General features: G+C 42.9%; 1 protein-coding gene across 1 annotated transcript in view; it reads left to right on the top strand.

The window, feature by feature from the left end:
- The window catches only part of PDE6C (phosphodiesterase 6C), a 47,536-nt gene that overhangs the window by 22,262 nt on the left and 7,997 nt on the right, over window positions 1-17,277 (top strand). The window contains exons 10-18 of the mRNA XM_032231971.1: window positions 1,229-1,372; window positions 1,467-1,535; window positions 7,958-8,104; window positions 11,737-11,844; window positions 13,006-13,115; window positions 14,648-14,735; window positions 14,891-14,991; window positions 16,135-16,242; window positions 16,332-16,395. Coding sequence (XP_032087862.1) covers window positions 1,229-1,372; window positions 1,467-1,535; window positions 7,958-8,104; window positions 11,737-11,844; window positions 13,006-13,115; window positions 14,648-14,735; window positions 14,891-14,991; window positions 16,135-16,242; window positions 16,332-16,395 — 939 coding nt within the window. The remainder of the gene's footprint in view (window positions 1-1,228; window positions 1,373-1,466; window positions 1,536-7,957; window positions 8,105-11,736; window positions 11,845-13,005; window positions 13,116-14,647; window positions 14,736-14,890; window positions 14,992-16,134; window positions 16,243-16,331; window positions 16,396-17,277) is intronic.

Here is a 17,277-nt window from a genome sequence, read left to right as displayed (position 1 = left end):
GTGGAAGGGAGAGAAAGAGAAGGAGAGGAGGGAGGAAGAGAGAGAAAGAGAAGGAGAGAGGGTAGGAAGGGGAAGAAAGAGGGTAGGAGTAGGGGAGAGGTAAGGGAAGGAAGAAGGGGAAGGAGAGGAGGAGGGAAGGAAGTAGAGAAGGAAGGGAGGGAGAAAAGAAAAGAAAGAGAAAACAAGGTGGTGTCATAGCAGGTGCGAAGGATGGTAAACAAACATTCCAAACTATACCTTATAACCTTTTAAATGGAATAATAATAATATAAGAATGGCAAAGAAAAAGAATAACTATGTGAATGTACACCTAGAATTGTATGTAAGAGAATAAATGACAGTAAGAATATAAAACACAATAGAGGTAAACAATATTTGGTTATAAATAGCTAAGTACAAATAAATAAAGAATTGTACATAAAAATGGATAACGAATAAGGAGATTACGAATGCAAGATAGAAATGTATAGAAGGGAAAACACTAACTGCAAAGAAACCGATTCGGAACCGCGGTATGATCTACGATGGAACTTATTGTTCCTATGTTGTTTTTAAGTCATGCGTTTGTTTCTGTTGATGTGCTTATGTGTTTAAAATAAAAATTTATATATATAAAAAAAAGAATTTACAAGCTGTGGTTTACCTTGCAAGAAAGGAATTAATATCTTGACTATGTCCTGAGGTACAACTCGTTGTTATAAACATTGATAAGGAAGGTGGTGGAAAGTAGTAGCTGTTAGAAGAGTATATTGGTGAAGGTAAAGGCAGCGTGAAAGTTACCATCCACAACCTCACTATCTGACCTGCCTCAGCGTCAACCTCTGAATAAGGATCCTTCACTCGATTTATCGAGAAAGGTGGCGCAGTGGTTAGGGTGCAGCACTGCAGGCCACTTCAGCTGACTGTTATCTGCAGTTCAGCGGTTCAAATCTCACCGGCTCAGGGTTGACTCAGCCTTCCATCCTTCCGAGGTGGGTAAAATGAGGACCCGGATTGTTTTGGGGGCAATATGCTGACTCTGTAAACCGCTGAGAGAGGGCTGAAAGCCCTATGAAGCGGTATATAAGTCTAACTGCTATTGCTATTGCTAACATCTTTGGATGTGTTTTTAAGAAATCCTAAAGAAAAGCTTAAAAGTATTATTGGATGTGTGCCTTTCCAAAATTTGAAATATATCGGACGCGTCACACTGAAAACCTTAAACAGTTCTACTTCTTTGTCAATTCAGATGCTTACACAGTTCCTCGGATGGTCTGTTTTAAATCCTGACACATATGAGAAATTGAATAAGATGGAAAATCGGAAAGATATTGCTCAGGAAATGCTTATGTATCAGACAAAAGCGACACCTTCAGAGGTTAAAAGTATACTGGTGAGTGTTCCTTGCACATCCTGGGTGGAAGCATGAATCTTATTGTCGGATGAACCAAACTTAATTATTTATTTCATTTTCTCCTTACTTTAAGAAATGCCAAGAAAAATTGAATCAAGAAAATTTTGAAGACTGCGATCAGAAAGAGCTTGTTAAAATTCTGGTAAGCAATCAAATGTTATCTTAAATGTCAACTTTAAGCCTATACAATCATACTGTGGAAATATCCTTGCTGATTTATTTATTTACCAGCTAGGGTTTTTTTAAATTTTATTTGTTAACTTGTGCTGGCTGGTTCTACTTGAAGGATACCTATTTGTCTGAAAGAGAATTTTATACACCAATAACTATGAATTAGGATGTAACAGATACAGTGGTGGGTTTCAAAAATTGTTCTGTGGGTGTGGCCTCCTTTGTGGGAGTGGCTTGCCACCCATGTGACTGGATGGGAGTGGCTTGCTGCCTACGTGACCGGATATGAAGATGCCGACGACACTTGTCAGAGCCACCTTAAATGACCTCACACACAGCACTGGCATGCATAAGAATAGGATGTCAACTTGTTTTTTAAAGGGCATCTTTGGTTTGCGTTAAAACAACTTCAACACACGCAATGTTCTGATTGCACCACAAACGCAGTAGTCATCCTTACCTTTCACAGAGGCCCTGAGTTTTATAAATAGGAGCATGATAATGTAGAATAATCATATCCAAGGACCAGTGGTGGGGTTCAGGTGTGGCCTGCTTTCCGGGTCCACTGGTGGAACCTCTTCTAACCGGTTCGGTAGATTTGACGAACCGGTTCTACTGAATAGGTGCGAACTGGTAGGAACCCACCTCTGGCTTACACCCATATACTTCTGTTTCCCATCAGCGAATATAGCAAGAATATTAAAGCAGCGGTTGAATTTTTAACAGTTTAGCTGAAGGGGAATAAATTGAGAATCATTCCCACTCTGGCAGAATAGAATTGCCTACTAGCCATCTTCACTCTGATTTGGATTGGTTTACAAGGATAAGGGTGCTCCTTAAACCACTGTAGCATGGAATAGATTAGCTGTATTCACCAGCTCTAATCCTTCCTGGATAGAAATAGTTGGCTTCACTAATCCGTGTTAGAGGAACTACCAGCTGAAAGTAACTTTATCACTTTCTCATGTAATTTGGGATGATGTTTCGGTTAGCTTTGTAAATGGACACCTTGTTGACTTTGGACTGGAATCAGATATTATGAGCCCCAAATGCTGTTGGTTCAAACCTGCTCTCAGCGTTCCAAATATCATGCAGAATTAAATCAGAGTCCAAGGCAAAACTATCCTTAAAGTTCCAATTTAATAAGTCAGACCTGTTTCCACATATGTGCCAACATGTCTGACTTATTAAATTGGAACTTTGAGGATAGTTTTGCCTTGGACTCTGATTTAATTAGGTCTCCTCCGGATTCCATCTGCCAGCCAATGTCGGCTGGCGACTCCCCGGGGGAGAGCCTTCTCTGTTGCAGCTCCGGCCCTCTGGAACGAGCTCCCTGTTGAGATCCGGACCCTTACTACCCTCCCGGCTTTCCACAAAGCCACCAAGTCCTGGCTGTTCCAGCAGGCTGGGGGGGGGGGGGGGCTGAGAAGCATTTACCTCCACGGAAATTGTGAATGTTGGTTCTGTTTTTAATATGTTGTCTTTGTCTCGTTTTCCCCCTTTCCCTTGTCTTTTGTGAGCTGCCCGGAGTCCTCCGGGAGTGGGCGGCATACAAGACAAACAAACAAACAAACAAACAAATAAATAATTCTGCATGATATTTGGAACGCTGAGACACTGCAATGATTCTCGATTCCCAATCCACTGCCAGACCCCCATTAAGGAGTTTTTATTTTATTTTATTTTTAAAGCTTGGGCTCAGAATAGGTAGGTAAATAGACACATACATAAACACCACTCAAATATATATTCATATCTTATAACCTGCTCCTGGTCCACCTGGTTTCTTTGCCATCTAATTCTCTATATAGTTAGTTCTCAATTTATAACTGATTGCTTAGCGATTGTTCAAAGTTATGGTAGACCTTCCCCAAAAAATGGTGTTTAAGACCTGGATTTGAAGTTCTGACCATTCCCCTACCCCCATGTTCATATAGTTACATTTTGGAGACACTCTTATGGTCCTTTACAGTGTCATGTAGGCACATGACTGTGATTTTTGATGTTTTCTGTAAGAAACTGATATTTATTTCTGGTTTCTGGCCCAAAACATCTCATTATAGCAGTTAGCAATAGCAGTTAGACTTATATAGCGCTTCATAGGGCTTTCAGCCCACTCTAAGCGGTTTACAGAGTCGGCGTATTGCCCCCACAATCTGGGTCCTCATTTTACCCACCTCGGAAGGATGGAAGGCTGAGTCAACCCTGAGCTGGTGAGATTTGAACCGCCGAGCTGCAGAACTAGCAGTCAGCTGAAGTGGCCTGCAGTGCTGCACCCTAACCACTGCGCCACCTCGGCTCTATGGATTATGAATAATGATTTTGCTTAGCGATGACCACAATCGCTTAATGGCTACCTCATTCATTAAACAGCCGCCATGTTTCCTTAACAATCACCCCCCAAAAAATGTTGTACCATCCAATTGGTCACCTGGGTATCTTGACTTACAACTGTCTTGGCATATGACAGAAATTCCAGGCTCTATTATAGTTTCACGTTGAGGAATATCTGTATACAGAACTCTCATTTTACTAGTGGGCTACCTCTGTTGCTACATAATGTTCCATTTTATCCTGTTTCTCCTCTGCCTGGTATCACATTTCAGTCCGTTTCCTCCCCTTTGGGCTATAAACTATATGTAATTCACAAATGTACCATAAACCATAAGTAAGAAACATGTTCTCTTCCTAATGTTATCAATTACCTGTAATAGCTACCTAGGGATTGTTCTATTGCTATAAACGGTTACTATTTTTTCCGTTGCAAAGTAGACTTTATAAAATGTGGTTGTTTGGTTCTCTCTTCCTCTTTCATGATTGCACGATATTCAAAACAATATTCTAATCTAGCAAGAGCAAGAGAAGTTAGACTTTTTACCACCTCGTAGGGTTTTTAACAGCCCTCTCTAAGCAGTTTACAGAGTCAGCATATTGCCCTCAATAATCTGGTTCCTCATTTTATCGAAGGATGGAAGGCTGAGTCAACTTCGAATTCCAGTGGGAATTGAACTGCTGAATTGCAGCTAGCAGTCAGCTGAAGTAGCCTGCAGTGCTGCACTCTATAACCACTGCGCCACCTCAGCTCATAGTTGAATCTGGTTGAATTTTTTTGGGGTCCAGAGCATGTCACTCATATTGGACCTTCCTATCTATTTTAGTAAGTCACAGGATTAGCAATAGCAATAGCAGTTAGACTTATATACCGCTTCATAGGGCTTTCAGCCCTCTCTAAGCGGTTTACAGAGTCAGCATATCGCCCCCACAGTCTGGGTCCGCATTTCACCCACCTCGGAAGGATGGAAGGCTGAGTCAACCCTAAGCCAGTGAGATTTGAACCGCTGAACTGCAGATAACAGTCAGCTGAAGTGGCCTGCAGTACTGCACTCTACCCACTGCGCCACCTCGGCTCTATTGATATTGCTCAGGTTGCATTGATTATACAGTAAAACTTCCTGAGCTTAGGATCCATCCAAGGAACATATTTAAATGTTTCAGTGTCACTGTGAGCTGACCCGATTAAGTCGATTCTAGATTGGCCATTCACTGGATGAAGGTTATACTCCTTCCATTCACAAAGACAACTGGAACAATAGCGCTAGTTGAATCGAGAGATCTTGTCAATAGCACTAGTTGAATCGAGAGATCTTGTCAGAACAATGAGTATGTATTTCCTGGAACGCAGACTTTCTTAGGTTATTCAAGAACCAACTGTGACTACACCAAGTTATCTTGGTGTCTTATGCTCATACTTATGCGCTCTACATGCTACCCTTGAAAAGTGTTCGGAGACTGCAACTAGTCCAGAATGTAGCCGCGCGAGCGATATTGGGTGTACCTAGGTACACCAGCGTCACACCGATCCTCCGCGAGCTGCACTGGCTACCTATTGGTCTCCGGACGCAATTCAAGGTGTTGGTTATTACCTTTAAAGTCCTGCATGGCTTAGGGCCAGCATACCTGCGAGACCGCCTACTGCCACCTTCCTCCCAACGGCCTGTAAGATCCCACAGGGTGGGCCTCCTTCGGATGCCGTCAGCCAGACAATGTCGGCTGGCGGCTCTCCGAAGGAGAGCCTTCTCTCTTTCTCGTCCCTTTGGAACGAGCTACCCCCAGAAATCCGGACCTCACCCACTCTCGTGGCCTTCAGAAAAGCCGTCAAGATCTGGCTATTCCGGCAGGCCTGGGGCTGTTGACCTCATTGTTGAGGTCCAGCCCCGACTGAAATGAATGCATTAGTTTGTTTTTAACTCGTCTATTTTATTTTAATTTTATTTTATTTCCCTTTCTGTAAGTCCTCCGGGATTGGGCGGCCTATAAATAAAATTAAACTTGAAACTTGTGACATCATGGCTCATGTATTAAAGCGGCAGATCTGTGTTTCCTCATTTTATATCCTCTTATTTTCTTCTTCTGGATTTCCATAAATTGGAGGAAAGGGAATACATGTTTATGTTTCTTTTCTCTTCATTTGAATTCCCATGGTATTCTTGCTTTATACTGGACTAGTAATACCTCCCTTGGAATACTTCATCCAGTTTTGGTTAACATGATTTTTTTTAAAAAAAGATGTTGAGACTCTAGAAAGATTGCAGAGAAGAAAAACAAAGATATTTTGGGAGGCTGGAGGCTAAACCAAATGACGAATAGTTGCATGGACTAGGAATGTCTGGTTTAACAAAGAGAGGGACTAGGGTGACATGATAGCAGTCTTCCAAGGAAGGCATTTGAGGAGGGCATCAACCAGTTTCCAAAAAGCACCTGCGGGTATGACAAGAAATAATGAAGGTTATCAAAGAGAGGCCCAAACAATTAATTAGTGAAATTGTTTGCCTTCAGAAGTTGGGAATTGAAGAATAAAAATGAATCAGAGTATTATAAGATCTGGGATAAATTTTTATCTATAGTTGGAATATAAAAGGGAAATCCCAAAATAGGCCTAAGCCAAGATTCATAGAACGGAGACTAGAATTATGTATGAAATGATAAATGCAAGAATGTACAAGATAAACACAAACCATCACAGCTGGAAATAGCCGTTACTTTTTCCCCTTTTTGTAAATACGTTACGGATCAAATGTTAAAAAAAACATGATAGTTGTACAATGTACAACTGGATATCTTAGCATGTTATGGCATAGAACCTGCCAGGATGGTTTATACTGTGTCCGATGTTTTAATTTATGTTTAATAAAAAACTTTTTAATTAAAAAAGAAGAAGTTATGGGTGCTCCCATCGCTGGAGGGTTTCAAGAAGAGACTAGGCAGCTATTTGTCCGGAATAGTATAGGATCTCCTACTTGAAGAGGGATTGGATTAGAAGACCTTCAAGGTCCCTTCCAACTCTTGTTAGTCTGTAATTCCCAATTAGCCACATTTGACAGCTAGAGAGCATGACCTGGAAAGTGCTATTAATCCCCTGCTTGTCATGCTTCTTAAAGCATCAGGCTGCTCGTTGTAATAAGAAACCGGATTAGGGAGCCCTTTACAATGATACAGAATCATTTCCTTAGGAGGCTACTCATAATTTTCCATTCTGCTCCTTTTCCCGAAATTGCAGACTTCAGGCCTTAAGGCTCAATGTTAGGTGCACGCACATATATTTGATGAGCCAGATTTTGTCCAAAGTAGCACTGATTTAGCTAATTGGTTGTAAAATATGGTTCCACCACAAAACCGCGTTCGACTAAAGCGCGCTCGACGAAACCGCGTAGCTGACAGCGCGACGAAAAAAGCACGCTGTGAACGCTAAAGCTAAAATTAACCCCTAAACCTAACCCCCCTAAACCTAATCCTAAACCTAACCCTAAACCTAACCCTTAACCTAACCCTAAACCTAACCCTAAACCTAACCCTTAACCTAACGCTAAACCTAACGCTAAACCTAACCCTAACCCTTAACCTAACCCTAAACCTAACCCTAAACCTAACCCTTACCTTAACTTGAATCGGCTTGCTTTCAAAGCGCTATTTAAAGCGCCCTTTTTTCTCCGCGGTCGTTGTTGTCGCCCTGCTGATGACGTCAGCGACGTGGTTTAATCGGGCGCGCTTTAGTGGAGCGCGGTTTTGTCGTGCCACGGTAAAATATAGCTTCATCTTAAAGCAAATGATCCGGATATTTCAGACGATCTTTTCTTTATCGCACAGAAACTACCAGGTAGCCATAAATTTCGCTGCCATAAAATATTTTCCTGGCAAAAAATAATTCATAATTACCAAATAGGTTAGTTTTTTTTTCCAGACACGCCTCTCGAAACCTGAGAATTCTGCATAGGTGATCATTCCAAGAGGCTTCCCCCCTAACAATAAACACTGAGAAAGATAATAAATAAAAGAGACTCAACAATATCTTTTACCTGTCCAACTGAAGTTATCTTGCTTTTTCTCCTTCGACAGGCAGAAGAATTGCCCGAGCCAGGCAGCGTTGAACTCTTCGAATTTCGTTTCAGCGACTTCCCCGTTACAGATCATGAGTTAATCAAGTGTGGCATCCAGATGTTCTTCCAGTTAAAAGCTGTAGAGAAGTTCAAAGTACCAGCAGAGGTTGGGTTCATTTTGTCTTTTCCCCATAAAGAGGGTTCAGGATGAAATCCATGACATGTGACCTTTGCCAATGGATATTAATTTCACAATAGCACAATAGGCCTGGAGGGGGGAATGTACCAGAAAACACATTCTAGGCGTGACATGAAAAGGTTGCTCCGCTGGGTTTCAGAAGGAACTTGGGGTTATTCCTAAGGCTCTAATGCATGATCAGTCACACCTTGGAATGAGGGGATGTGGTGGCCTTACATGGGAATGTGCCTCGGCAGACTCCCACTACATATGGATCTGGAAAAATCCCTGGATTTCCAAGGCAATAGCAATAGCAGTTAGACTTATATACCGCTTCATAGGGCTTTCAGCCCTCTCTAAGCGGTTTACAGAGTCAGCATATCGCCCCCAACAATCAGATAGATAGATAGATAGATAGATAGATAGATAGATAGATAGATAGATAGATAGATAGATAGCCATAGCCATAGCCATAGCCATAGCCATAGCCATAGCCATAGCCATAGCAGTTAGACTTATATACCGCTTCATAGGGCTTTCAGCCCTCTCTAAGCGGTTTACAGAGTCAGCATATTTGCCCCCAACAACAATCCGGGTCCTCATTTTACCCACCTCGGAAGGATGGAAGGCTGAGTCAACCTTGAGCCGGTGAGATTTGAACCGCCGAACTGCAGAACTGCAGTCAGCTGAAGTAGCCTGCAGTGCTGCACTCTAACCACTGCGCCACCTCGGCTCTTGGGGAGTTGAGGAGATGAATTTTCCAAGAGGCAACTAGAATTTTTGGTTTGAAGGCGTTTGGCTTCTCATTCGGAACAGAAGGAGCTTCTTGGATGAGAAGCGAAACGTCTTTAAAGGAAAACCAGAAAGTCCAGTTGCCTCGGGGGGGGGTGGGGGGTAAAGGCACCCCTGGGACAACCATGACCTGGATGACTGAGAACCTCCACAGACCTTTGGGGAGATGAAGCAATAGAGCACCTGGAGTGCTGCGAGAGAGAGAAGAAAGAGTGAATCCAATCAAGGTTTACCTTGGCACGATAAGAATGGCAAAATCTAATTATTTTCCCATTCCTATTGTAGCCATAGGGGGCACGTTGGCTCAGCGGTTAAAGAAGCTGAGCTTTTGACAGCCCGGGTTTGAGACCCGAGTGCCATGCAACAGGGTGAGCTCCCGGTTCCTACCCCAGTTCCTGCCCACTTAGCAGTTTGAAAGCAGGCAAATGTGAGTAGATAAATAGGTATCACTTCCATTGGAATATAGCGGTGCCACCACAAAACCGCGCTCGACTAAACCGCGTCCGACTAAACCGTGTCGCTGATGTCATCAACAGGGCGACAACAGCGCGGAGACAGAAGCACGCTGTAAACCCTAAACCTAAAATTAACCCCTAAACCTAAACCTAACCCCCCCTAAACCTAATCCTAAACCTAACCCTAAACCTAACCCTTAACCTAACCCTAAACCTAACCCGTAACCTAACCCTAAACCTAACCCTTAACCTAACCCTAACCCTAACCCTAATCCTAACCCTTACCTTAAGTTGAATCGGCTTGCTTTCAAAGCGCTATTTAAAGCGCCCTTCTTTCTCCGCGCTGGCTGTCATCGCCCTGTTGATGACGTCAGCGACACCGTTTAATCAGGCGCAGTTTAGTCGAGCGCGGTTTTGACAGGTCACGGAATATAGCAGCATTCTATGCCCTTTTGGTGAATAGCCATGCTGGCTACATGGCCTTGGGAAATATTTGGACAAAACTGGCTCCCTTGGCCAAGAAAAGAAGATGAGCGCCACACCCTAGAGTCGGACATGACTGGACAGGGGAAACCTTTATCTTTTATTATATCCACAGAATGCCAGTTGGTAGTCCTGTTTAGGGATCATGGTTCCACCACAAAACCGCGCTCGACTAAACCGCGTCCGACTAAACCGCGTAGCTGACGTCATCAACAGGGCGACAACAGCGCGGAGACAGAAGCACGCTGTAAACCCTAAACCTAAAATTAACTCCTAAACCTAACCCCCCTAAACCTAATCCTAAACCTAACCCTAAACCTAACCCTTAACCTAACCCTAAACCTAACCCTAACCCTAATCCTAACCCTTAACCTAACTCTAAACCTAACCCTAACCCTAACCTAACCCTAAACCTAACCCTAACCCTAACCCTAATCCTAACCCTTAACCTAACCCTAAAGCTAACCCTAAACCTAACCCTTACCTTAAGTTGAATCGGCTTGCTTTCAAAGCGCTATTTAAAGCGCCCTTCTTTCTCCGCGCTGGCTGTTGTTGCCCTGTTGATGACGTCAGTGACGCAGTTTAATCAGGCGCGCTTTAGTCGAGAGCGGTTTTGATGGGTCACGAGGGATCATATTAGCTCATGCTAATAGGCATCCATCCTGACCCTTCGTGATTTCTCAGTGGCCTTCAATACTTCTGGGCGGACTTCAGGAAATGAAAATAAGGGCATGGCCTTCTCTCCTTCCCTTCTGGGAGAGGTTCCAGTTGTTGCTGGTAGGAGGGGAGACGCATAGCCTTAGACGCCTATTTTAAGACCTCCCTCATGGTGGTTCTGTGCACTCCCCACTCCTATTTAATATTCACATGAATCTACTGGGTGATGTCATCCATTGGCATGAGGTTAAGCAACATCAGTATGGAGAGGATAATCTGCTGTACATCTCTGCGTAAGTGATGGTGCAAAAGTGATGCCATCAAGGCTGTTCCCAGTGTTCGGAGACTCTGGCCTAATGCTAGCAAGTCTAAGGGTGCATGTGGGATAGAGCGCCCCCAGGATCTGAGGGGCTGTCCATGTTTAATTTTGGAGGTGTAGCACTCACCCAAACAGAATTGGTGTACAATTTTGGGATTTCTCTTGAGCTCTTGGCTCCTGTTCGAACAACAACTGGCAACACAACCAGGGGACTCTTGCACAAACCCATCTTCCCTTTATTACTGGATTGGGGTGTGGCCCTGACCTTAGGAGACAAAAAGGAAGAGCTGCAAACTAGGTAACAGTCAGATAAGAGCAGGGGTGGGTTTCTCGCCCCGTTCCAACCGGTTCGGCTGGCAGCATCCTTGTGTACGCGCGTGGTGCACGCATGCGTACTAGCATCTGCGCGACGCTCCAGCTGCTCCTGGAGGATCGCGCAGGTGCTGTATGCGTCCTGCGCATGCGTGGAAGCGCAGAACTCATCAAAACCGGGTAAGGACTTCAGGCGGGCGGGCGCGCCCTTCGCCGTTCCCGGAAGTTACTTACTTCCGGGTTCGCCGACCAACCGGTTCGCGGGGACTGCCGCGAACTAGTTGAAACCCACCCCTGGATAAGAGGCAGCTGACTCAGCAGAATGAAGGGGTACAGCAAACATCACAGACTACGAATGTCAGGAGGAAGAGATGAACTTTCAGACTTTCAAGATTCTGTTAACGTAAGCTTAAAATAAAGTCAGAGTTGATACTTATGTAATTCTTGTCTGGGCTACCTGGTAAGGCTGTGAATCTGAAAGTACATCTCTCTCTCACTTGCCCTTATCATTTCACCGTGACCATTGAAGCTGTTTCCCTTTTACAATGTTCACAAGCACCAATACAATGGTAAGAGAACGGAATGTCTCCATTTTTCCACAGGTACTCACGCGATGGATGTACACAATCAGGAAAGGATATCGTGACATCACTTACCACAACTGGCGGCATGGATTTAATGTCGGACAGACCATGTTCGCCCTTTTAATGGTATTGGTTGTTTCTTTGGATCTAAGCCTTTGTTTCCCTTTCATTATAATGGATGGGTGGATGGATGGATGGGTGGATGGATGGATGGATGGATGGATGGATGGATGGATGGATGGATAGATAGATAGATAGATAGATAGATAGATAGATAGATAGATAGATAGATAGATAGATCAGGGGTCAGCAACCCGTGGCTCTGGAGCTGCATGTGGCTCTTTTATCCCTCAGCTGTGGCTCCCTGTCGCCAGTTGGCTCCACAATTGATAGGGCTTTCGGTTAGGACTTTTAGAAAAAGGATGCCATGTTAGGAGGAGACTCTATGGTGTGGGAACTGGACTTCCAGTTGGCTCCAGAATTGAATGGGGGGCTTCCGGTTAGGACTTTTGTGGCTCTTTAAGTGTTTAAGGTTGCCGACCCCCGATATACATACATACATACATACATACATACATACATACATACATACATGTGCATGTGTGCATATATATATATATATATATAGATAGATAGATAGATAGATAGATAGATAGATAGATAGATAGATAGATATAGAGATAGATAGATAGATAGATAGATAGATAGAGAGATAGAAAGATAGATAGATAGAGATAGATAGAGATATAGATATAGATAGATAGATAGATAGATAGATAGATAGATAGATAGATAGATAGATAGATAGATAGATAGATATTGATAGATAGATAGATAGATAGATAGATATAGATATAGATATAGATATAGAGATAGAGATAGAGATAGAGATAGAGATATAGATATAGATATAGATATAGATATAGATATAGATATAGATAGATAGATGATAGATAGATAGATAGATAGATAGATAGATAGATAGATAGATAGAGAGATAGATAGAGATAGAGATAGATAGATAGATAGATAGATAGATAGATAGATAGATAGATAGATAGATAGATATGGATGGATGGATGGATGGATGGATGGATGAATGGATGGATGGATAGATAGATATAGATATAGATGATATATAGATATAGATATGAATGATATGCTGTATAGAGATATAGAGATAGATGTACAGTGGATGTAGATATAGATATATACTATATGGAGAAATAGATATACATGTACATGTAGATATAAAGAAATGATTTTTAATGGCTCTCTTTTTTATAGACTGGTAAGTTAAAGAAATATTACACTGACCTAGAAGCCTTTGCTATGGTATCTGCAGCATTCTGCCATGATATTGATCACAGAGGAACCAACAACTTATACCAAATGAAGTGAGTGGTACATTTCTGTGCATCTTTGGTTACTAAATAATGTGTTATTTCATGTCATTATAAAACATTTCATGCTTAAACTATCATTCTTGTGTATCCGTGACTATAAAGAGCATGCAATGCTTTGGGAAGGACATAAGTTGGTCCAAACATTTCTGTCCAGTTGAACTCTACAGTCAAAGTTACTCAATACTTACTAAGCGTGGAAATCCACAGCTGCTGAATGCAGAGTTCTACTTAGCTGCGGCCGTAGTTGATAATCAGGGAGTTTTAATTTTTTAAATTTTTATCCTTTTAGAGACGTATTTCTGTAAGCCGCCCAGAGTCCTTTGGGATTGGGCGGCACATACATTCATTAAATTTGAATTTTTGAATTTTACAAACCCTTATGTGACTGTTCTCTTTAAAGTGGAATAGGGATTGTGGGAAAGCTTGCTCTTCTCCCTCCTTTCTGAATATGGAATATGAAAACCTGCTATACTTCACCCAAGGCTTGGTGCTTTTATTTGTGGCCTACTATAGTAGTATTGCAGTACCTGCTTTTAAATGTCTTCAGACGTGGGTGTAGCACAGAAAAAGCTTTGGCTACCCTCGATCGATAACTTCTACTGGGAGAGAGACACAATGAGTGCTGGACATTGAGGCAAGATAGAAGCTGAAAGAGAAAGAGAAAGAAAGGAAGAAATAAATAAAAAAGAAAGAAAAAAGAAAGAAAAGTGAGAGAGAGATGAAAGGAAAAAAGGAAAACGGGACAGAGAGACAAAAGGAAGGAAAGAGAGAGAGAGAGAGAGAGAGAGAGAGAGAGAGAGAGAGAGAACACATGGCTGGCAAGCCACTCCCACTAGGTCACATGGCTGGCAAGCCACTCCCACAAAGGAGGCCACACCCGCAGAGCAGGTTCGAAAATTTTTTGAAACCCACCACTGCATTGGAGGGATGTAAATGACTTTTGAAAAATTGTTTTGCCACACTGGACATCAAGGGGGCAAAATATAAGTCATGAGCTTTGCAGAGCTGAAAGCACCTATTGTGTTCCTCAAAATCTAACAGATCACCTTGCTTTGGGGGTTTAGGTTTCCATGGATTTTAAGAGATAAAATAGGTATGTTAAACAAGCCCTTAATGTGTCTGTTTTGCCCCTGGTCTTTTCAAATAAGGAGCTACTCCAGGGACATTTTAGGTGTGCAAAATGAGGGGCGCGGTGGCCTAGAGCTGGAGCTCTCCCCTCACAATCAGGAAGCTGTGAGTTTGATCCTAGGTAGAGGCAGATATTTCTCTCTCTCTCTCTCTCGACACAATGAGACAAAACTCTGCACTGGTGACAGGAAAGGCATCTGGCCAGGAAAGGCATTCAGTTGCCCAGACTCCACCCCGCAAGGGATTATGAGGTCGTTAAAAGAATCGGATGATGATTCTGGGCCTGCGAAAACAATGTTGCCTCTATTCCATAGGCTGTTCACTACTGTTCTAAAATGTGCAAAGATATGGCCACTATCCCCACAAACCTGATGTATTCTCTAATGTTTCACCAGGACAGCAGCTCCATTGGCAAGACTCCATGGCTCTTCCATTTTAGAAAGGCACCATCTAGAGTACAGTAAAACCCTGCTCCAAGATGAGGTCCGTGCTCATTTTCGTTCATTTGGTAGATAAAATATCCCTACTAGCTGTAGCCAAACAATAGCATTCCTACTACATGGAGGAAATGCTATTTTTCTACTTTTCGGAAAGCAATACTGACTTGCAAAATATATATATATATCTTTATTCTGCAGACTTTAAACATCTTCCAAAATCTAAATAAACGCCAGCATGAAAACGTTCTACATATATTTGAAATTTGCATTATAGCAACTGACCTGGCTCTGTATTTCAAGTAAGTCCCTTATTTCCTATTACCAAACAGTGAAGTCTTCTTACGCACATTAACATCACTGCATTTTGTCATACTTTTTAAATTTTAAAGAGCCCTTTTGTTTTGCTCTTTTGTGGTTTTAATCATTGTCAAAGGCGAGTTAAATGATATAAAACCTTAAATGATATAAAGCCTATAAAAACGTAGTCCCAGATGAATTCAATTACCTGGGACTATGTTCAATTTAAACATTTCCATATCTACGCTTCATAAAAACAATTGCGTTCCAATATACTTTCTGTAATATTTCTATTTAAAAACCCAATGTAAATATGATACTGAGATTTATTAAGAAAACTCAGCATGATTCAAACATCGGGGCAGTATAATACTTAAAATATAGCATGATAAAACATTGTTCCTTTCTGCCTTGTGAACTAATCTATTGGCCGGGCTCCTGAAATCTATGAATTAAATTTCAGTGGTGCAATTCTGTTGATTGACTTGCATCTAATCAGGAGTTTTTTCACACATCTCTCAAATTTGGCCTGAAGGTTTGGGGGGCCATCCAGAACATATTTGGGTCATCCACAGGGAACTGGAAGGGAGGGAAGGTTGAAAGTCTAAACTCTTCACACAATATGGGGTGTTGAAGCAGACTCACAAAAATGTGACATGTTCATAACCAAAGTTCCTATTCTTGGTTCCACCACAAAACCGCGGTAGACAAAAGCGCGCTCGACGAAAGCGCGTACGTGACGTCATCACAGCGCGACGAAAACAGCACGCTGTGATCGATAAATGTAAAATTAAAGCAAAAACCTTACGCTAACACCCCCAAACCTAAACCTAACCCTAACCCTTAACCTAACCCTAAACCTAACCCTAAACCTAACCCTAAACCTAACCCTTAACCTAACGCTAAACCTAACGCTAACCCTTAACCTAACGCTAAACGTAACCCTAACGCTCTAAACCTAACCCTAACCCTTAACCTAACCCTAAACCTAACCCTTACCTTTATGTGAATCGGCTTGCTTTAATTTTATTTTTATTTCAATTTTTAATTTTTTTCATCGCGCTGTGATGACGTCACGTACGCGCTTTCGTCGAGCGCGCTTTTGTGGACCGCGGTTTTGACGGGTCACGCCTATTCTTCCTCAGGAAAAGGACTATGTTTCAAAAAATTGTGGATGCCACTGAAAAAATGGAAGATGAGAATGAAGCAATTAAATACGTAACTATGGACCCTACCAAAAAAGAAATAATCATGTAAGTAGATTTAATATTTCTCTTCCTGCAACATGGAATCTGCTGGATTTTTTAAAAAAAATATCTAAATTAATTGTTTTTATTTAAAGGGCTATGATGATGACCGGTTGTGACCTTTCTGCCATCACTAAACCTTGGGAGGTGCAAAGTAAGGTAGGCACCATAAGACTCAAGCAAAACGTGTGGAGCCATTTGTTACGGCACGTGAGGCGTTGCCCTGTCAGCTCCAGGGTACACGCACACGCTGGCAGCTGACTTCGGCCTTCTTTTGAGGCCATTTTTCGCCCTCCGGAGGCTTCAGGAAAGCCTCCTGAAGCCCCCGAAGGGCAAAAAACAGCCCTACAAGCAAAACGGAAGCCCGTTCCCAAACCTCCAGGTTTCTCGTAGGGTAAAATGACCAGATTTTAAGATGGGTAAAGCGGGACACCATTGACAGGGGGGGGGGGGCTCGGAGCACCTGAGCTGTAAAAAAAGAAAGAGGGCTGTAAAACCATGAAGCGTTGCCCCTGCTGCCACCGCCTCCTCCGCCGTGGTTTTGAGGAGCTTCCGACGGCTGAGCCGCTTGGCCCGGAACCGAGCCTCCTCCTTGCTGCGCTGCCGCCGAAGGCCACCAGACAGCTGTCGCAAAAACGTCACGTGTTGGCGCGCGCACACACAGGGGGGGGGGAGTACGCCCCTTGTTGGGTGCCGCGAACGAGCCGAGCGGAGGGAGGGAGGGAAACCACTGCCCTCTAAAGGCCACATCGGGAACGACACTTCAGAGAAATAAAAACTTTTTTTAACGGCGTCATTTTTAAAATTGATGATTCGGCGTCTTTTCTTTCTTTTGGAAAATCGGGACTTTTCAACACGCCGCGGGACACGGGACAAATTTTGAAAAATCGTGACTGTCCCGCCAAAAACGGGACGTCTGGTCACCTTATCGTAGGGCCAGTTTTTTATGCGCCGGAGGTTTCAGGGAAGCTCCTGAAGCCTCCAGAGGGCCTTTGTGGGGGAGGCTGTTTTCGCCCTTCCTAGGCTTCTAGAAAGCCTCTG

Source organism: Thamnophis elegans, chromosome 15 (genome assembly GCF_009769535.1).
Source record: "Thamnophis elegans isolate rThaEle1 chromosome 15, rThaEle1.pri, whole genome shotgun sequence".
In the NCBI taxonomy this organism is placed as follows: Eukaryota; Metazoa; Chordata; class Lepidosauria; order Squamata; family Colubridae; genus Thamnophis; species Thamnophis elegans.
The sequence above is the reverse complement of the archived record's forward strand: the minus strand, read 5'-3'. Positions and strand labels throughout refer to the sequence as shown.